General features: G+C 32.9%; 1 protein-coding gene across 1 annotated transcript; it reads right to left on the reverse strand.

Annotated features, from left to right (window-relative positions):
* Positions 1–4,728: 4,728 nt before the first annotated feature.
* On the reverse strand, positions 4,729–22,282 carry LOC134701782 (toll-like receptor 4). Its single transcript, XM_063562907.1, has 3 exons — positions 21,037–22,282; positions 5,512–5,832; positions 4,729–4,802 (listed from the first exon to the last, which is right to left on the reverse strand). The coding sequence occupies exons 1-3, from the start codon at positions 22,280–22,282 to the stop codon at positions 4,729–4,731; spliced, it is 1,641 nt and encodes a 546-aa protein (XP_063418977.1).
* Positions 22,283–22,911: the final 629 nt, after the last annotated feature.

Here is a 22,911-nt window from a genome sequence, read left to right on the forward strand (position 1 = left end):
TTGGCTCAGGAAGTGCTTTCAACCACTTATCAGGTATTTCTTTTTTGCATTAAAAATTTACTATTTATTTGAATAGTGTTAAGTAGTTAATGTGACAAATAGAAAACAAATATTCGTAACTTGAAAGCAGGCAAATTAAACACGAGAAAAAAACCTCACAAACATTCATATGTAAAAGGTTTAACATAAAGAGAATATTTTGACCAAAACGGTCTTTGTCAAAGGATATTGAACATGCAATGTGGTGATATGGAGTTGTATAGAAAACTAAGGGTGTATCATCGACTAGTTAGAAAGTGTTGATTTGTGAAGAGTTGCAATGCCTTGAAGTTCATGTTTTATTAATAAATTCTTTTATTCTAATGGTACAAGCCTCTAGTTACTAGTATTATCAAGAAAGGGAGCAATATGTTCATTGTCCAAAACAAGTGAAAATGTGTTGCATGTATCATGTAGCCAACAGAAGGAGAGACTAGCGATTTATCTAACTAAAGCTTATAATTGATTTGTTAAGGTATATAATCACTCATCATAAGCGTTGAACAATAAACAAAATCCATACCATATATAAAACTATAAAGGCGCGACTCGTTTATGGTTTTAGTTTTGGTCATGAGAATTGTTCTTCTTCGAATAACCGAGCGCCGTTGCAATCGTATTACTTGGTTATGCGAGTTGCTCCAGAATAGAGATAAATATATTGCATCTGAAACTTGGCTTACATAAACTCGAAAATTAAGAAAATCTGGTAGTATAAATAAGTTGGTCGTAACACGGAACAACCGTTTTTCTATATTACTGCCTTTGCGTTTAAGGTAGATATATTGTGATTATACTGGTTGAAGATAATAGGTCATCATATTAGAATGTGTTATAATCCTAATCACTATTAAACAAAATATTTAATAAAGAAACACATAGAGGGTTCCAAACATATGTATGTCTCCATTTTTTGAAGTATTTATCGTTAATAAAAGAGAGTGTCAAACTCCAGGAGCCTCCACCCTAGCCCCAACACCCTTATGGACAACAATACCCGTTATTGATATATATTTAGTATTATTTGTTTGTATTAGTGTTGTCAAATCGTCCACTTTTTTCTAACCGGTTACTCGGATAATCGTTCGACTGATTAACCGGTTAACCGGTAGTTTAAGTTCGTTTTTTTAAAGTCTGATCTATAGTACCCTACACATAGATATAAGATGTGGTATGAGTGTAAATGTGACAACTTCCATCAAAATCATAAATTTACGTTGTTTTTAATTGTCCTTTGGTATTATACGGCTGGTCTATGAGGATTCCTTGCGAAGTTTTACTTTAAATAATCAAATACATCGTATCAACTACGACATGTGTACCAACTTCCGATTGAAAAATAAGGAAAAACTTTTTAATCTCGAAGAATTGAATATGTCTGAAATCGATTATTCTTTTCTTTTCTCTTGTTGTCTCCGAAAATAATGTGGAGTGTTTCAATATGAAATGATAAATCATGTTACACGTACTATCACGTATATACATTCAGTACATTCACATTGGTTTGCATTTCACAATTTTTTAGTTAGCATTTCGTTTAAAGTATGACTAAGCCCTGCACGACAGTGTAGATGTAGGTCTACACAATATTAGATCAAAAATAAAATAATGAAGAAAATCGTAAAATTTGATCGTATTACTGTTAAAAAAACCATGTACACTAATTATGTTTCCTTAAGATCTTGCCCCGAACTGAGAGACAAGATTTAATTAATTTCATGATTTTGGGATTAACAAAAGCAATCAATAGACTGGACAATTGATATATCAAATTAATTACCACGACGACAATTTTTATATAAACCATAATTATTTAATGATTTCAATACCAATTTATATCAAATCTATGAAAATTGAAAAAAGGCCCGGTTAACCTGTTTGCTTTTTTGGTATTCGGAATTCGGTCGTTCGACTATTTCCGTCATATTGAAGTTGACACTCTACTGGTTTAGGGAAATTAGTATTGGTAGGAAATGATCTCTTGTGTTTAACGTTTTTTTCTCACCATTTGGGCTGTTTCATAGACGTTCCTATTGTGATTTAGCCTTTGACTGTTGTACCCTCATTATGGCATTTTTACCGGTTATATCTTTTTGTTTTGTTCACACACTGTTGTCCATAAAATAGAATTGTATGCAACTGTCATACAGATGAGAGGTTAAGTTAACACCAGGTTTAATCCACCCATTTCTACAGAAGAAAATGCCTAAACCAAGTAAGGAATATGACAGTTGTTATCCATTCGATTGATGTGTTTGAGCGTTTGATTTTGCATTTTGATAAGGGACTTTCCTTTTTGAATTTTACTCGAAGTTCAGTATTTTTGTGATTTTACTTTCAAATACAAGAGTTTTGTTAAACAGATTCCCATAGGCAAAGAGAAATTCCATTTGGAATCATTTTTTTGTAAAAAGAGATTGATTCCTTTTCGACAACACAAAATACAAATCTTTTACCATGTACCAAATAAAGGCAACAGTAGTTTGCAGCTGTTCAAAAGTCATAACTTTGAATGAAATTTATCATTTGAATCATATCCAGAAAGCAGCTCAAATAAAATAATTTTAGTACCTGATAATGTATAACTTATGAAATTGATTACGCCACATGTATTATGTTTCTATTTTGACGTTTTCGTTGTTTTGTTCAGTTACTAAAACCTAGAATCGACAAAATTAATGCACACCTTAGATTTAAACATATTTGAAGGTGTGCATCTTTTTCATAATAATGAACATTTTAGCCATTCATTTTTGTATTCCTTATTTTATTTCATGCTGGAGTGCTATTTATAGGTTGCATTTCTGTAAATATTGACAATGCAATTTCCCATAGGAACTCCTTTACGGCTAAAACTGTACCACTTTTACTATGAAGTTTAAAAAAAAATCTTATCCTAGAATTGAAAGCTTATTTGCATCACAATTTTTTCAAAGGTCAAAATATAGGGCTGTGCGGCATATTTTCAACGTTTATATGCCATGAACTTCTCAGAGTTTAAACTTACACTAATTTTCTTAACTACCCCTACCTCGAATGAAATGTTACCACAGATTTCAATGTAAACAATATGCACGTGTTTATTTACTTGTAACATTCCCAAAATCTGTCTCTGCGATATGGAACACAGAGAGCATAACTGGGAACCAGTATGTAAACACAATTAATTTTCTATGAATATTCAATTTCTCCCCAAAAGAAGCGTGTTTTCGGAAACAGCTGTATTTACAAAGTGCAACATATAGTAAATAATTTTTTTTGTATGCAATTAACAAATTTTAAAGTATTTAAAGAGTCAGGAACTAAGTACTTGTGTAATCTGGTCCCAGAAAACAGTATCACCATATTCATCGTTAGGATATTCAATATACGATTGTGATTGTACCAGTTCTAAGATGTGTAATGGCAGTTCTTTTGATGTTATCTGGTCAATGAAAATAAGAAATAGCACGTTTTCGTGACTTCTTTCGTAGATGCTCTCCATTCTAGCCATATTATATTCAAACATGCACCAATACGACTTCAGAAAATTTCGAGACATGATTATAATTGTTTTGCGACTATTATGTATAGCGGAAGTAATATTAGTGGCGATGTCATTACCAGGCAGAAAATTCCTTTTATGTAAACACAAAATGATTCCGTGTTCTTTTTCCAGTTTTGTAAGTAGTTGTTTGTGAACGAATGTGCCATCCTCATCTGCATAAGATACAAAGGCTCCATACATATACGATTTATCATCATCGTTTTCAACTAGAACCATCTTTTTATGAGATCGTATTTTTATCATGTAATACGCATATCGCAATTTCCATCGATATCGATAGATTAATCCACTACATATGATTATCAAAACAGACGACACTGACGCTACAAGTGCTACGATTATAGGAATTTTTGACAAGCAGTCTTTCGACAGTGTATCGTAAAATTCATCAATATTTTCTATCGACACGAATGTTAAATCTGAAAGTTGACATGTGTAGTTCTTCTTTCCTATAAGCTTTACAGTTGTCGATCCTAACCATTGTACAAAGTTAATTGTTTCACAAGTACACAGAAAATCATTCTGACTAAAATCGATTTTGAAATTGTGGTTTAAATTACCAATAGAAACTAGTTGTAGTATTGCCGAAGCAGATAAATACGAAATGCGATTATTTTTCAAGTTGAGATATTTCAGACATTTTAAATGACCAATATCAAAATCAATACTTTCAAAGATATTTTCGCTTAGATCAATCCTTTCAATTTTTAACTGAAACTTGAAAAAATCTTTTGATAATCTTTGTATTTTATTTTGAGATAAATTTATCGTTTTCAAATAAGTCAAATTTTGTAATATAGCGCCTTTATTATCATACGGTAGTGAATATCCTAATATATTATTTTGTAGATATAATTCTTCCAATCTACCGAAATCTTTACTGAAAAAATAATTTGACACATTTGAACAAAAGTTTGATGACAAGTCGAGATATTTAAGACTTTTGACATTATAAATTGGTCCGATCCATGATGTTAGCAAGTTATTACTTAGGTCAACATTTCGAAGATTATTCTTAGTTAAATTGTATGCTAATATACTATAATGTAAATGACAAGAAGAATAATTGAGTGATGTAAGTTGATGTGGGATTGGCAGTGGTGTAGCTTGAAATGTTTGATCACTATTCTCCAGACCATATTTCATCTTTGATTCTGTGGCGGGTTCTTTCTTACATACAATATCATAACTACATCTTTCAGGATGTTCGTCTTCTCTATGAAATGTGAACATATGTGAAACATTAAACATTTTCAGAGAAATTCGAAGCATATCCCATAAATAAGGACCATATGAAAACTGGTTATCCCTGGCTGATACGTAGTCAAGTGTGTTAGGCAGAAACAAGAGAGCTCCAATTTCGATTTGCTGCAATCGGTTACTGTCCCCATGCATTTCTTCAATCGATGTATTTGTCAAATACTTGATTTGAGATGTTCTGAGCATTGTATTCATATCAAAAACTTTATGTATTTTATTGAATTTTAAGACTTTGATTGCAGAAAATTGCAGATCATATGTCACATTTTCTAAGACTTCAAATTTTAAGCAGGTGTTATTTGAAATATTCAATGTAGAAATGTTTTTTAGCTGCTGGAAAGTACCTCTGTTAATAAGTTTTATACGACAACCAGAAAGACTCAAATGTTCAATTTGAGGAATGTATTTAAAGCTTTCATTGGTTAGTGATCGAACGGAGCAATTTCCCGTCAATCCTGACAAGTCTAGTTCCCGTAATCTTTTCATAGAATAAAATGATTCACGTATTTTTCCGGTATCATTTGAATTAAAATCCATTTCAAGTGATTGAAGAGAAACTAGTAATGTCAAATTTGGTTGAAAGTTTCCAAATAAATTGTGTTTTATATTTAGACTTATCAAGTTCCCTAACGGTTTCAATACGTGTATGTTCAAGTTTCTCATACTTGCATCCAGTCTATTGTCCTGTAAATTCAGGCTGCGCAAATTTGTTAATCCTATAAAAGATAAATTTCTAAGTTCGTAAATCTCATTTCTAGAAAGATCCAGTTTAAGCAGGTTGGTCAAGTTATAAAACGCCTGGTCAGGAATAACTTGTATTTTGTTGTCCTTTAACGACAGTTCTTCAATGATATTTGGAAGTTTAGGAATCTCTTTTATCCTTAATCTGGAACAATCGACAGCAAACAGAAGGGTCACTTTGTCTTTTCGACATATGCATGATTCGTTGAGGAAAAAACAACGGTGATGGCTTTCATCTGATGACACTACATTGTATATAAATCGACATAGAAACAGTTGGAGCACCACACACTTCATTCTTATTGCACTCTAAAATATATAATGATTAAAACGGTTTACAATACATAGTAAAACGTATGCCTTATAGCAATATGTTTAAGTAATATTTTTTTGTTAGTTTTTGTTCTATAAATCTCTTTTAGGCATATTGCATCATGATAAGGAACATGGACTCTGATCTCGACTAACATGTTGTCCAGCTGAACATGGTTACTCATTCATGTTTGGCACTGTCATGTTTAATACTATTCTTACTAAAATTATCCGTTGATAATTATTAAGAAACTCAGATTTCAACTTCCGCAAGCAAAGTTGACTCCAGGTTCATTTGGCTATTTTATAACGCCTTTTTGATCTTACATAGCTCATCAAGTGTTTTGGGTCTTTTACACCCTAGTCTAAGACAATAACAATAAAAAAGTAGTAAACAAAGACTCACATAGCCAAATGACATTTTACATCAACAGTTATAAATAATAATAATTAAGAAACAACACGTACTCCATTAAAAACCGGGAGTGAAATCAGGTGCTCCGGAAGGGTAAGCAATTCCTTCAACGTATACGGCACCCGTCGTGTTATTTCTTTGTTCAGTTCGGTATTAATGGTGGAAGGTTTGTATGGATGAGGAAGAATATCAAATATGGTTTCTTTTGTCATAATGGCCAATCAGCTTATGATAGCGACCGTAAACTTTCTTGAGAAATAATAGACATGAGCGATCCTGACGAATGTTTTAAAAAGGGCTTCGGAGGCATGAATTTAAAAATTGTTGTTTCCATTATTTTTTATCGAATTCAAAACTATGATCATGAGAGTTGAATAAATAAAATGACGATATATATATATTTGTTGTGTTTTAAGCACTTTTCTTCATTTACTCTAACCAGGTACGAATAGTCAAATTCATCTGCTTCACATGAGATGATTCGCATCTACCTATGTAACCAAACAATTGTTATGTTGATCTACAGAGAATTAAAGTGCAGCTTCGGAATCTCTCCGTGTTCGTGCATGAAGTTACGATAACTGTGGATTCGTTGGATACCAATTTTCGTGTATATTGTGGATACAGGTGAACCACAAAACTAAATGTTCAACGAATAACAAATTTTCCAGAGGTTTGTATACAACTTTGTCAAAACCACAAATTAAATATTAACGAACATGTAAGATTTCCTTAATTCACGAACTTTGGTACCCACGAAAATAAACAAATCCACAGTATGTAAATTTGGTGCATCCGAAGCGCATTTTTAGATTTACCTTCATCCAAAAATTAGCAAAATACTATAAAACATAGAAAGTTTTCAGTAGGAACATGTTTCATTAAAAAAATTAATATGACAGAAAGTAGGAATTTTGAATATTTGTATTTCTTCTTGGAATCCATATAAGGAATACATTTAAAGGTTTTACTCATATGAGTCATTTTAAAATTTTGCTAGTATCATTGACTGACATATATGACAAATACCGATGTACTATGATTTAAATGTAAATGCCCTCTATATTGCAAGGAAAGTTCTTGTACCGCAAAAGACAAATGAGAATAAGGTTTGTAAACAATGTTGGAAAATGATGTTCAAAGTTCTGAAAAGACGATAATTTCCTAACCAGACAAACAGAGGGTATCAAAATCTATAAATAGAAACTTTCATAATGATACAAATGATATGATTTCCCGGCCAAAGATAAAAATGCATTGATGACTAACTTTTTAAAATAAATAAATATGATTCAGCTACGGGTTCATATTAATCTTGGTTCCTTTAATTATCCTTAACTTTAAGTCAACTGCATTAAATAAACGTACATGGATTTCTCAATTTCAATTGTATATAATCAAAATTCATTCAGAGTTTAGTAAGAGACTTCATTATCATTATAGAAAAATAAGGGAAACTATGGTATGTTTTGAATTTGAACAATTTGAAAAGTATGTAGATCAGTCCAAATAACGAGGATGTAGGCAACTTCACTACATAGGTATTCGAACAGTCTCCAACAATTGTCAAAACCTATGCTGTACAATCAGATGAAAAAGGCTTGCATATGATAAATGTAAATAATTTAATTTTGGATGTAACGCGTCTCTTGATTGGCTGACGTTACTTTGTTATGAGCCCATAGACATAATTAAGTCACGTGAACGTGACGTCATCTGCGTATTTTCATGGTTTTCTACGGTTTAAAATGGAATTTAGAATTAAATTTAAAGAAATTACTGTAATATTTTTTCTGTCTATTCGAAATAACATAAACAATATGGTGCACACTGTTAAATAACCTGCTACGCGCGTTATTCAGTGTGCACCAAATTTTTTTATGTAATTTCTTCATATATGTAAAAGATCACAAAAATGTACGAATACCGACAATATTGAATTAGCTGTCCAAAAACTGATTGTGTACTACAGGGGTTTCAATTTTTATAACATTTATATCAAATATTTATATCAAAATTGACATGTTCATTTTCATCTAAAATGTCAAGATCATCCCTCATCTGGCGATCACGGAGTTTCGCTAGTTGTTTTGATGCACGTGTATTTGCCAGTGTGAATAATTGTCAATAATCAAATATGTATATATATGTCATATATATATATAATAAAAAATTTAAATTTGCAAAACTACATTTCACATCAAATAATAACAGTTCGTTAAAATATTGTCACTAGCGTTTTCATGCCTTCTGGCAATCTTCAGGCGACGTTTTAACAATGTCCTTGACGACACTGCCGTTGGTAACGTTTATTACGTTTCAATAACGATAAGGGGAGATAAGTCAAACATGTTTACGTAGATCCGTTTAATTTTGGCTGAAAGTCCTTTATAAAGTGTGCTTCCTTTGCCAGTCATATATATATATACGAGCCTAAATTGAAAACTACATTCAAACCTATGATTGCGTTATATATAAAAACTGCAACTTTTATACGTGTGCATGTAAAACAAATTTCGTTGTAGAATGGTGTAAATACAGCATAAACAAAATTTTCCAAAAGATCAAAAAAGTGAGACAGTATTTTTAAACAAAACGCATTTGACCAACAGGTCGAACAACTGATGTTCTTTAACCCTGATGACTGCCATTGGCGATTGCCAAATAAAATTGATTACAAGATGCAACAACATGGATCTTAATATAAATTTAATACTAAACAAAAAACAATATATATATATATATATATATGCGAAAGCAAATTTACAGATCTAACATTGTTGGGTTGATGTTTAGACGAGTTGTATATACATTATGTACACAGCCATGTATCACCATCATTGATGGCGATCCGATGGATACATCTGTTGTAGGGTTGTCACTGACTGTATCTTACATTAATTTGTAGGATCCTTTACTATAGATAATTTAGCTGATCTGTAACAATAACATCTTCATGCCTTATATATCATGTACTGTAGTACGCCGCTAGATTAAAACTGACGTGGAAAGGTAACATATGGCCACCGAAAGCTCTTTTTATGAGAGCCCAGGTGGTCGTGTGGTCTAGCGGGACGGCTGCAGTGCAGGCGATTTGGTGTCACGATATCACAGTAGCATGGGTTCGAATCCCGGCGAGGGAAGAACCAAAAATTTGCGAAAGCAAATTTACAGATCTAACATTGTTGGGTTGATGTTTAGACGAGTTGTATATACATTATGTACACAGCCATGTATCACCATCATTGATTGCGATCCGATGGATACATCTGTTGTAGGGTTGTCACTGACTCAGACGTACTTATGAATATAATTATTTTCTGTGACTGTATCTTACATTAATTTGTAGGATCCTTTACTATAGATAATTTAGCTGATCTGTAACAATAACATCTTCATGCCTTATATATCATGTACTGTAGTACGCCGCTAGATTAAAACTGACGTGGAAAGGTAACATATGGCCACCGAAAGCTCTTTTTATGAGAGCCCAGGTGGTCGTGTGGTCTAGCGGGACGGCTGCAGTGCAGGCGATTTGGTGTCACGATATCACAGTAGCATGGGTTCGAATCCCGGCGAGGGAAGAACCAAAAATTTGCGAAAGCAAATTTACAGATCTAACATTGTTGGGTTGATGTTTAGACGAGTTGTATATACATTATGTACACAGCCATGTATCACCATCATTGATGGCGATCCGATGGATACATCTGTTGTAGGGTTGTCACTGACTCAGACGTACTTATGAATATAATTATTTTCTGTGACTGTATCTTACATTAATTTGTAGGATCCTTTACTATAGATAATTTAGCTGATCTGTAACAATAACATCTTCATGCCTTATATATCATGTACTGTAGTACGCCGCTAGATTAAAACTGACGTGGAAAGGTAACATATGGCCACCGAAAGCTCTTTTTATGAGAGCCCAGGTGGTCGTGTGGTCTAGCGGGACGGCTGCAGTGCAGGCGATTTGGTGTCACGATATCACAGTAGCATGGGTTCGAATCCCGGCGAGGGAAGAACCAAAAATTTGCGAAAGCAAATTTACAGATCTAACATTGTTGGGTTGATGTTTAGACGAGTTGTATATACATTATGTACACAGCCATGTATCACCATCATTGATGGCGATCCGATGGATACATCTGTTGTAGGGTTGTCACTGACTCAGACGTACTTATGAATATAATTATTTTCTGTGACTGTATCTTACATTAATTTGTAGGATCCTTTACTATAGATAATTTAGCTGATCTGTAACAATAACATCTTCATGCCTTATATATCATGTACTGTAGTACGCCGCTAGATTAAAACTGACGTGGAAAGGTAACATATGGCCACCGAAAGCTCTTTTTATGAGAGCCCAGGTGGTCGTGTGGTCTAGCGGGACGGCTGCAGTGCAGGCGATTTGGTGTCACGATATCACAGTAGCATGGGTTCGAATCCCGGCGAGGGAAGAACCAAAAATTTGCGAAAGCAAATTTACAGATCTAACATTGTTGGGTTGATGTTTAGACGAGTTGTATATACATTATGTACACAGCCATGTATCACCATCATTGATGGCGATCCGATGGATACATCTGTTGTAGGGTTGTCACTGACTCAGACGTACTTATGAATATAATTATTTTCTGTGACTGTATCTTACATTAATTTGTAGGATCCTTTACTATAGATAATTTAGCTGATCTGTAACAATAACATCTTCATGCCTTATATATCATGTACTGTAGTACGCCGCTAGATTAAAACTGACGTGGAAAGGTAACATATGGCCACCGAAAGCTCTTTTTATGAGAGCCCAGGTGGTCGTGTGGTCTAGCGGGACGGCTGCAGTGCAGGCGATTTGGTGTCACGATATCACAGTAGCATGGGTTCGAATCCCGGCGAGGGAAGAACCAAAAATTTGCGAAAGCAAATTTACAGATCTAACATTGTTGGGTTGATGTTTAGACGAGTTGTATATATATATATATATATATAAATGTAAATACATGATAACGCTGATCTCGTTATCCCAACACATTCTAAAAATATTACAACATATGCATCACTGACATTGATAATCAAATAAAACGTGTCAATTCATACAAATAATTTACATTTTGTACCGGAGAAAAATATTTCCTTATTGTTTATTTTTATTGGTGGTATTAAACAGGAAATATTTGTTTTCGTTAAAAATTAAAGGACCAAATATTGCAATAGAAGTGGAATTCGATAGATTAAAGTGATATATGAGAACTACTTATAGATTGTCTTGCCTCGCATGTTATATGTTAAACATGCATCATAAATAAAGATTTCAAAATGCACTAAAAACTACCGAAAGCTTTCATTGAAACACATTTTGTTTTTACATCATTACAAAATCCTTGATATGCAGCAGGAACTTAATTCATTTATATCTCATTGTTTCAAATTATTGAATATAATAACGGTACCAATTATTCTGCACTAGATGTGCATTTCGACAATACATGTCTCTTCAGTGATGCTTGTGTCCAAAATGTTTGAAATCTAAAGCTTATATAACAAATGAAGAGCAATAACGAAAAATGTCCAAAAGGTATAGCCAAATCCGTGGAAGGAATGAGAACTTTGCATGAGGGAGAAACATTCCTTAATTTATAATAATTTCTCATATTTTCTAACAGCAAATTTTAATAACACAAAAATCCATATTTACATGCCAGTACCGAAGTACTGGGCTGGTGATAGCCTCGGGGACTTATAGTTTACCAGCAGAGGCATCGACTCAGTGGAAGTAATAACATTAACGGTACCAATTTTCCCGCACCAGATGCGCATTTCGACAATACATGTCTCTTCAGTGATGCACGTGGCCAAAATGTTTGAAATCCAAAGCTTATATAAAAAATGAAGAGCTAATCCAAAAGGTCCAAAAAGTATAGCCAAATCCGTGGAAGGAATGAGAGATTTGCATGAGGGAGATACATTCCTTAGTTTATAATAATTTCTCATATTTTCTAACAGCAAATTTTAATATAAACAGGGACGAAAATATAAAACCCAAACGAAAAAACGCTTTGGCCATATGTTGTATAGCTACCTTTTCCCTGTTGCCTGGTTGTGTTATTTTTTGTTAGATAATTGTTACATGTTTTACGTTGTTATCCTCCCAATTATATAGTCTGTCACTCGGCGAGACATGGACAAGCCTATTGTGTGCTTTATTTGCTATTCCAAGTAAGATTTATTTTTCCTGTTTATATTGTATTCAATATGTTAATCAACATATGTTGTTTTATCTCAAAATACATGGTAAAATACAGTTGTATAATTCTTGTGCGTTTTATGCGATTTGCTGTATTTCCATTCAACATGAACGCTTACGCATTAACATCAGGTCCTCTATTCTCGTCCACTTCCTACATTGTTCTGTCAGGTTTTTTTTGGTCATTGATGAATCTGGTGCAGACAAAACTCGAGACTCGCGGACAAAGTTTTAATCCTGAGTTTTTTTACAACCATTGGATCGATGCTACTACTTTGTGGATGTCTCATCGAGGGTATCAACAGCCAAGTAGTCAGCACCTCTGTGTTGACTTGAATTATCATTGATATGGTCATAATTATAAATTAACTGTTTATAAAAACTGTGAACTTTCTTAACCTTTAGCTGTATTTGACAAAACCTTTTGGAATTTTTGGTATTTAGTGCTCTCCAACTTCGTACTCTAATTGTCTTTAATAAGTCTTTAAAGACGGTACTTGCGTCTGGTGTGCAAATTATCTTGTAATAAGATGAGTTTATTTAGAAAGGCATGGACATAAAAATAATGGAAGCGATATATCCATAACAGACCTAAAAAGTAAAAATAAAATACCGAACTCCAAGTAGTATTTCATCAAACGGTTGGAAGAAAAATTCAACTCAAATATTTTTTAGGTAAATATAAAGAGAGCAACACGTCCGACTGAAACGAATGATACACGCCATTGGTATTTAATAATTAAAAAACTGACAAACAGGCAAAAAATGTCCCAGAAACAACCTTCTTTAAAAAATAAAGAAAAAAGAATAATTCGTATGGTCATGTCATGTCGTCTTACTTGAAAATAATATTAAATCTTTATATTTAGGCAGAAACGATCTTCACAAAAAAATGTATGCTTACTCTTGATATTATTCTAATATTGAATTCATAAATCAAAAGAGTAAGAAAATGTCATTTAACAAATTAATTACATTTTGGGGATGCGATTGTATTTTTACTTTACTCACTTGTCTGAATTGCAAAATGACATCCAGCCTTTGTGGTTTATGTACAAATAAATTATATTCAATCGATGAACTATGTAAAGGGGTTTTTATATCCTGTTTGATGTTTTTTTAGAATTTTTTTTAAGTTTTAATTTCCTGACATGAATTTGAAATTTGTATATATTACAAGTGGAAATCACATGTTGATCAATGTATTCCTGCAAATAAATATTCGAGTTACATGTACTAGGTTTTTAATCTGAATGAGTTACTCACAATTACGAATGATCAACGATAATTGATTATTTGATTGTAATTTCATAGTTCTTTTGTATAGAAAGTCTTTTCGTGAACACTTTTACCTGTTTTATTAGAGATTTTGGTATTTATTTAGACTAAACAATAATCATGCAAAGAGTGTAAGAGAGATTAAAAAATTGATCACTCAAATAAGCTATTATAATGACATAAGTGGATATAGAAGTGATCTTACGTACAATTGTTGGTTAGGCTCTATAATAAATCATCACAAGGAAGCTGATGGACCAAGATTACCAATTGACAAAGTTAGAGTCATCACTTCACGGCTTTTACGAACGTCTCCACGATATGTTGACCGGTATAATATATCTGTTTCAGAGATGAATAACGATATGAAATAATCGTTGTAACCACAATCCCGTTCTCCATATCCCCGAATGTCACATACCATAAAATGACTCATCACTGGGTTTGTACCTACACGAACAACATGGTGAGAAGGATATGGTTACCCTTCCGAACTTCTTTAAAATATCATCCCGCTTTGTGTTGGGTGCAGATTGCCCAGTCGTTAGTTTTCTATGTTATATTATGTTCATTGTTGTTTTTGCTTTTTCTCTATGGCGTTGTCTTTTGTTTCGACATAAGATTTTGAATGTTCCTCTGGTATCTTTGGCATCTCTTGCAGTGTAGCAATGGGAATTATCGGTGTATTTTTGATGGATTATGTGTCATTTCGTGACCTAAAACAAGAAACCTGGATCTTAGATAATCTTTTTTGGTACAAAACGCATCGTTGAGAAGAGAAGATGTAGTTTATATTTTTCAATTCAGAATTAGAAATAGTAGTTAATGCAGAGAATGTTCACAAACCTTACTGTGTCCTAGCAAACGCATGAAACAATGACAAAGATATAGTTTGCTCTGAAAATGCGTGTTTGATTTAATGGTATGACTTATTTCCAAAGTGACTCTCTTTATGTATATCATAATAGCAGATAAACTTTGTATTTTAATTCAAACTTCGTATTCACTCTAGAATTTTAAGCTTTTTCTTTAATTTTCTTCTTGTTGCAAATATTATGATTTAGTTTCAAGAAACAACCAATCATTCACAGTTTTGCTTATCTACTTGTTTACCATTTCAAAACATATTTGAGTTAGAATTCATCAATCGGTATATGACGATGAGTATATTGTTTACCTATAAACGGACTATTTTTAGTTGACCACTGTTTTATCCATACATGTGCATATAAAATTACTCCCTGTCAAGTCTAACGAATATATTCGTAATTTCTTCAGGAATTGTTCCTAATTTTGTATATCTTATATTCAGCAATGACTGGGTTTGTGGCAAATGCCTCTATTTCTACTTTTGATATAGGGTAAGATGACATTTCTAACGTAATCAATGATGGCGTAACTAAAACTGATAAACTTTGCAGGACATCTGAGTACACCAACGATTTTCATGGGGTTCTAGTTGCCCTAAAATGACTTTTCTGTAATGTTTCGGGAACTGTTGTTGGTTGTTTCGTGGTTTTATTTTTGGTCATGATATTTGTTTTTCTTCAAATAAGGGTTTTTGATTGACCTAGTTTGTTATGGGAGTTGCTTCAGAAGCACATATCCTACTGTTCATAAACAGCTGTTTTATACGTAGGCCACCTTCCTTAGAAGAATCGATTTAAAAACAAAACTGCTGAAATACTATCGTGTAGATGATATGTTAGGTTTCGATGGTGTTTTGTGCTATATTAGAAGTATACGATTAGTGCATAAAGTTTGTCTATTGTTACATATAACCGAGTCGCAAAAAAACTCATTAATATCAGGATTTCAATTTTGCACAAAAGCTCGGACAAAATATTTTCAAATAGGAATACAATTCCTTAATATGTATGCAATAATATTTTATTTGTATAAGAGAGCCTATAAAAAATGCGCCAACTTTTTTTTAAATCGATGTAGAACACATAACACCTGCTTATACATTTAAATGCGATGGCATATAAACCATGTAATAATGTAAACAATAGTCCCTGCAGGTGATTTGACGTTGAAACTTTTTCGGTATAAATATCTGTAGTCTCACATTCGGACTAGTTTGGTCATTAAATATTTGGTTTTTATCATATGACTATATTATTTTATTTTTTCATTGGCTAAAAGCATAGCAAATCCACTTTGAAAAAGAAACCATTATATTCACCGCGGAAATCATCAAAAGAGGTTAATTTACCTTAATATAGATTAATGACGTTATAATTATACATTGCTGTTCTTTTATTTTTATTTTTGAATTTAGTTTTCTCCTTTCTTTTTGTGCTCGGTGTATCTCTCTAGTAAACTTTATTGAGTATTTTATTCACAAAATTCGATGATATATTATTAAGTATAAAATTAAACAAGGAGCAGTTTTAAAGGCATCTTTAGCAAATATTATACAATTGAGAGAAGGGTAAAAATTCATATGATAAAACAATTGTTAACTTTTGATTTCATTTGACATCGGTGAATATTAGTGGCGGATCCAGAAATTTTCATGGGGGCCCACTACCTGACCTATGAGGGGGCCCGCTCCAGTCACGCTTCAGTGATTCCCTATATAAGCAACCAATTTTTTTCCCAAAAAAGGAGGCCCGGGCCCCCTGCCCCCCCTAAATCCGCCTCTGAATATCAAATCCCTTGGTTTTATAATTATAAATTATAAAATTGTAAATTATTGTATCAACTACATCAACAGTCAATTAAGTATAAATTGAAATATCAAACAAATACTCAGGAACTAAAAGGCAAAATCGAAAAGGGGAAGTTTATATAACAGTCTCAATGGTGTAAAATAATTGATAACACTAGAGCTCACTTCGTACAAATACTAGTTTTACCAAAAGATTGGAGTGTAAACTTTATTGTAAGGGAAAAGACGTTGATCATGCCTTGTTTACTTCCTCAAAAGTTTGAAATATTTCCTTTTCGTTTTAGTTGATGTTCATGTTATAAATGTTAAAATTGTTAAGTTTATGTACCGTTTTTAAACGATGATCAATGCACAAATCCAAAATATTATTGTTATACACATATAAGAGGTGGATTCAGGGGGCCTGTTGTTGCAATCCCTCTTTTTTGGCGACCAATGCTTGTATATGGGGACATATGGCTGTAACCCCCTCCCTTCATAATAGGTTCGAACTCTCTCGAACTGCTCCGGCAAATTTACTTTCACAATGAAACTTTTTTTTCATATTTTACATTCTTTGAAAATACAGATTATGCAAACACATCCGAAAATGCAAACAATGCAGTTCTAAGCAACTTATTAATTACTTTTCTGGAGTTCTTATGTTAGCATGTTAAAACCAAACCATGTTTGTGTGCGGTCCTAGTGGATACCCTTGGAATGAATCTGATCCTTGAGTGCAACATGGGACTGTTTTCGAGCATCTATTGGAGCTTGCGATTTATGTATCATTGATGAATCAATGGGAATGAATACGATCCTCATTGAAACCCGAGGGTAATTTGCGACCCTAGAGGAAACAATAGAATTTTTGGGGATCTTCGAGTGCAGCATACAATCAAATATAACAAATACCCCACATAGAGAAAAATTCAAAACGGAGAGTTTCTAAAGAAATGGCAAAACCAAAAGCTCAAACACATCAAGCTTAAATATAACAACTCACATCGTATGCTGTATATGATCCTCGAGTGTAGCCTGTCCTAGCATGTGGTTGTATGAATCTTCGATGGAAAATAGGGGTTGCATTAGAAACTGGGAACATAAAGCTTATATATGTCAAACAAATAGGAATTTTTTTCTGGTCTCCAGTTTTCAACCTTTATAGCTCTTCATCTTTTATATTAGCTTTGGATTTCAAATATTTTGGCAACGAGCATCACTGAAGAGACATGTATTGTCGAAATGCGCATCTAGTGCAAGAAAATTGGTACCGTTAATTTTATTTTATTACCAATCTTTGAAAGAACTTTCTCATTTGAATTTAATCCAGAAAGCAGCTTTGAAGCAATAATTTTAGTATCTGATAATGTACATGTATAACAATTGAAATAGATCAAGCCACATGAGTAATGATTCTATTCTAACTTTCTTCGTTCACTTGTTTTATTATAAAATCTAAAATCGAAAAATGCATATCCTTTTGATTTCATTTGACATCGGTGAATATTAGTGGCGGATCCAGAAATTTTCATGGGGGCCCACTACCTGACCTATGAGGGGGCCCGCTCCAGTCACGCTTCAGTGATTCCCTATATAAGCAACCAATTTTTTTCCCAAAAAAGGAGGCCCGGGCCCCCTGCCCCCCCTAAATCCGCCTCTGAATATCAAATCCCTTGGTTTTATAATTATAAATTATAAAATTGTAAATTATTGTATCAACTACATCAACAGTCAATTAAGTATAAATTGAAATATCAAACAAATACTCAGGAACTAAAAGGCAAAATCGAAAAGGGGAAGTTTATATAACAGTCTCAATGGTGTAAAATAATTGATAACACTAGAGCTCACTTCGTACAAATACTAGTTTTACCAAAAGATTGGAGTGTAAACTTTATTGTAAGGGAAAAGACGTTGATCATGCCTTGTTTACTTCCTCAAAAGTTTGAAATATTTCCTTTTCGTTTTAGTTGATGTTCATGTTATAAATGTTAAAATTGTTAAGTTTATGTACCGTTTTTAAACGATGATCAATGCACAAATCCAAAATATTATTGTTATACACATATAAGAGGTGGATTCAGGGGGCCTGTTGTTGCAATCCCTCTTTTTTGGCGACCAATGCTTGTATATGGGGACATATGGCTGTAACCCCCTCCCTTCATAATAGGTTCGAACTCTCTCGAACTGCTCCGGCAAATTTACTTTCACAATGAAACTTTTTTTTCATATTTTACATTCTTTGAAAATACAGATTATGCAAACACATCCGAAAATGCAAACAATGCAGTTCTAAGCAACTTATTAATTACTTTTCTGGAGTTCTTATGTTAGCATGTTAAAACCAAACCATGTTTGTGTGCGGTCCTAGTGGATACCCTTGGAATGAATCTGATCCTTGAGTGCAACATGGGACTGTTTTCGAGCATCTATTGGAGCTTGCGATTTATGTATCATTGATGAATCAATGGGAATGAATACGATCCTCATTGAAACCCGAGGGTAATTTGCGACCCTAGAGGAAACAATAGAATTTTTGGGGATCTTCGAGTGCAGCATACAATCAAATATAACAAATACCCCACATAGAGAAAAATTCAAAACGGAGAGTTTCTAAAGAAATGGCAAAACCAAAAGCTCAAACACATCAAGCTTAAATATAACAACTCACATCGTATGCTGTATATGATCCTCGAGTGTAGCCTGTCCTAGCATGTGGTTGTATGAATCTTCGATGGAAAATAGGGGTTGCATTAGAAACTGGGAACATAAAGCTTATATATGTCAAACAAATAGGAATTTTTTTCTGGTCTCCAGTTTTCAACCTTTATAGCTCTTCATCTTTTATATTAGCTTTGGATTTCAAATATTTTGGCAACGAGCATCACTGAAGAGACATGTATTGTCGAAATGCGCATCTAGTGCAAGAAAATTGGTACCGTTAATTTTATTTTATTACCAATCTTTGAAAGAACTTTCTCATTTGAATTTAATCCAGAAAGCAGCTTTGAAGCAATAATTTTAGTATCTGATAATGTACATGTATAACAATTGAAATAGATCAAGCCACATGAGTAATGATTCTATTCTAACTTTCTTCGTTCACTTGTTTTATTATAAAATCTAAAATCGAAAAATGCATATCCTTTTTACAATCATGAACATTCTTGACATTTATTGTTTTAACATTCATTTTATTTCATGTTGAAGTGCTTTTTATAGTTATTCATTGATTATGGGTGCAATTAACACATTTCAAAGTATTTGAATAAGTAAATGGAGTTGAATAAAGAGTCAGGACGTGAGAACTTGTGTAATTTGGTCCCAGAAAACAGTATCACCATATTCATCGTTAGGATATTCAATATACGATTGTGATTGTACCAGTTCTAAGATGTGTAATGGCAGTTCTTTAGATGCTATCTGGTCAATGAAAATAAGAAAAAGCACGTTTTCGTGATTTCTTTCGTAGATGCTCTCCATCCTTGCCATATTATATTCAAACATGCACCAATACGACTTCAGGAAATTTCGAGACATGATTATAATTGTTCTTCGACTATTGTGTATAGCGGATGTAATGTTAGTGGCGATGTCATTACCAGGCAGAAAATTCCTTTTATGTAAACACAAAATGATTCCATGTTCTTTTTCCAGTTTTGTAAGTAATTGTTTGTGGACAAAGGTGCTATCCTCATTTGCATAAGATACAAAGGCTCCATACATATACGATTTATCATTATCTTTTCCAACTGGGACCATCTTTTTATGAGATCGTATTTTTATCATGTAATACGCATATCGCAATTTCCATCGATATCGATAGATTAATCCGCTACATATGATTATCAAAACTGAAGACACTGACGCTACAAGTGCAATGATTATAGGAATTTTCGACATGCATGCCTTTGACAGTTTGTCATTAAGTTCATCAATATTTTCTAGCGACACTAGTGTTAAGTCTGAAAGTTGGCATGTGTAATTCTTCTTTCCTATTAGTCCGACAGTGGTTGCACCTAACCATTGCACAAAGTCAATTGTTTCACAAGTACACAGAAAATCATTCTGACTTAGATCAATTGTGAAATTTTTGTTTAAAATGTCAATAGAATCTAGTTGCTGTACTACCGAATCAGATAAAAACTTGATGCGATTATTTTTCAAATTAAGATATATCAGACTTTTTAAATGACCGATATCAAAATCAATACTTTGAAACGTATTTTTGCTTAGATCAATCCTTTCAATTTTTAACTGAGACTTGAAAAAATCTTTTGATAACCTTTGTATTTTATTTTGAGATAAATTTATCGTTTTCAAATTATGCAAATTTTGTAATGTTGCGCCTTTATAATCATACGGTAGTACAAGTCCTAATATATTATTTTGTAAATATAATTCTTCCAAGTTATCGAAATCTTCACTGAAGAAATAATTTGACACATTTGAACAAAAGTTTGATGACAAGTCGAGATATATAAGACTTTTGACATTATAAATTGGTCCGATCCATGATGTTAGCAAGTTATTACTTAGGTCAATATTTCGCAGAATATTGTTTGTTAAACTGTATGATGATACACTGTAATGTAAATGACAAGAAGAATAGTTCAGTGATGTTAGTTGATGTGCCATTGGCAGCGGTGTGGCGTGATCCCTATACTCCATACCATATTTCATCTTTGTTTCGGTGATGGGTTCTTTCTTACATACAATATCATAACTACATTGTTCAGGATTTTCGTCCTCTGTATGAAATGTGAACATATGTGAAACATTAAACGTCTTCACGGAAGTGTGTAGTAAATCCCAAAAGAAGGGACCGTATGAAAACTGGTTATCTCTGGCTGATACGTAGTCGAGTGTGTTAGGCATAAACAACATAGCTCCGATTTCGATCTGCTGCAGTCGGTTACTGTCCCCATGAATTTCTTGAATTGATGTATTAGCCAAATACTTTATTTGAGAAGTTCTGAGCATTGTATTCATGTCAAACACCTTATGGATTTTATTGAGTTTTAAAACTTTGATTGCAGAAAATTGCAGATCATGTGTTACATTCTCCAAGACTTCGAATTTTAAGCAGGTGTTATTTGAAATATCCAAAACAGAAATTTTTTTAAGTTGCTGGAATGTACCTTTGTTAATATGTTTAATACGACAACCTGAAAGCCTCAAATTTTCAATTTGAGGAATGTGCTTAAAACTTTCATTTGTTAACGATCGAACGGAGCAATTTCCTGTTAATCCTGACAAGTCTAGTTCCTGCAATGTTTTCATAGAATAAAACGATTCACTTATCATTCCTGTATCATTTGAAATAAAATCCATTCCTAGTGATCTAAGAGAAACCAGTAATGTCAAATTTGGTTGAAAGTTTCGAAATAAATTGTGTTTTATGTTTAGATTTGTTAAGTTCTCTAAAGGTTTCAATACCTTTATGTTCAAGCTTGTCATACTTGTATCCAGTCTATTGTTCTGTAAATTCAGGCTGCGCAAATTTGTTAATCCTATAAAAGATGAATTTCGTAGTTCGTAAATCTCATTGCTTGATAGATCCAGTTTCAACAGGTTGGTCATGTCAGAAAACGCCTGGTCAGTAATAGCTTGTATTTTGTTGTCCTTGAACGAAAGTTTTTCGATGATATTTGGAAGTTTAGGAATTAATTTTAATTTCAATCTGGAACAATCGACAGCAAACAGCAGCGTGACTGGGTTCAGTCGACATTTGCATTTTTTGATGAAATCACAACGATCATGTTTTTCATCTGCTGTCATTACAGTGTATAGTGATCGAAGTAGAAACAGTTGAAGCAACGTGAACTTCATGTTGCTTGCACTCTATAAAATATTTGAAAAGAAATAATATATTAAAATTGTAAGTAAATATTATTTCAAAGCCAAACAGCAATATTCTGTGGTCATTCTTCGTTTTGTTTATTGTAGTAAACGTAAAAAGTATATAGGAGTTTTCCTCAAATATGATCAAAATGAAAGCAAACAAAGTAGAATGCAGGAAAAGCCAGAATAGCTTTTATCCATATCAAATATGTGAAACGACTTATTTAACTCATAATACAAAACTAAAAATCACAAAATGTCGAACATTGAAGATTTATGTAACTGCTTATCAACGGTACAAGGAAAAGATGTGTAGGTTTTCCTAAACCATAATAAAAATGAAAGCAAATACATTTAAATGCACATAAAAGCAAGAACTGCTTTCATCCATATAAATTGTATAGTTTATTTATACCACTTATTCAATTCATAACACAAAATTTAAACATTGATGAATGATTAAAATGTATTAAGAAAAATCAATTCATTTGTGTAATGCAAAACTACATCTAAACACGTCATTTATAATTTTGTTTAAAAGTCGACAAACGGAAAAGAGTGTTTTA

The sequence above is a fragment of the Mytilus trossulus genome, unplaced genomic scaffold (assembly GCF_036588685.1).
Source record: "Mytilus trossulus isolate FHL-02 unplaced genomic scaffold, PNRI_Mtr1.1.1.hap1 h1tg000343l___fragment_1__unscaffolded, whole genome shotgun sequence".
Taxonomy (NCBI): domain Eukaryota; kingdom Metazoa; phylum Mollusca; class Bivalvia; order Mytilida; family Mytilidae; genus Mytilus; species Mytilus trossulus.

What these genes read in the sequence shown, in the direction of transcription:
- LOC134701782 (XM_063562907.1), bottom strand. Translation starts at nt 22,282, where the DNA reads ATGACAGCAGATGAAAAACATGATCGTTGTGATTTCATCAAAAAATGC. An exon ending in TCTGCGAAATATTGACCTAA is followed by an intron (nt 5,833 to 21,036) that starts GTAATAACTTGC and finishes TATACAATGTAG; the next exon opens with TGTCATCAGATGAAAGCCAT. An exon ending in GGACAATAGACTGGATGCAA is followed by an intron (nt 4,803 to 5,511) that starts GTATGAGAAACT and finishes CACATTTCATAG; the next exon opens with AGAAGACGAACATCCTGAAA.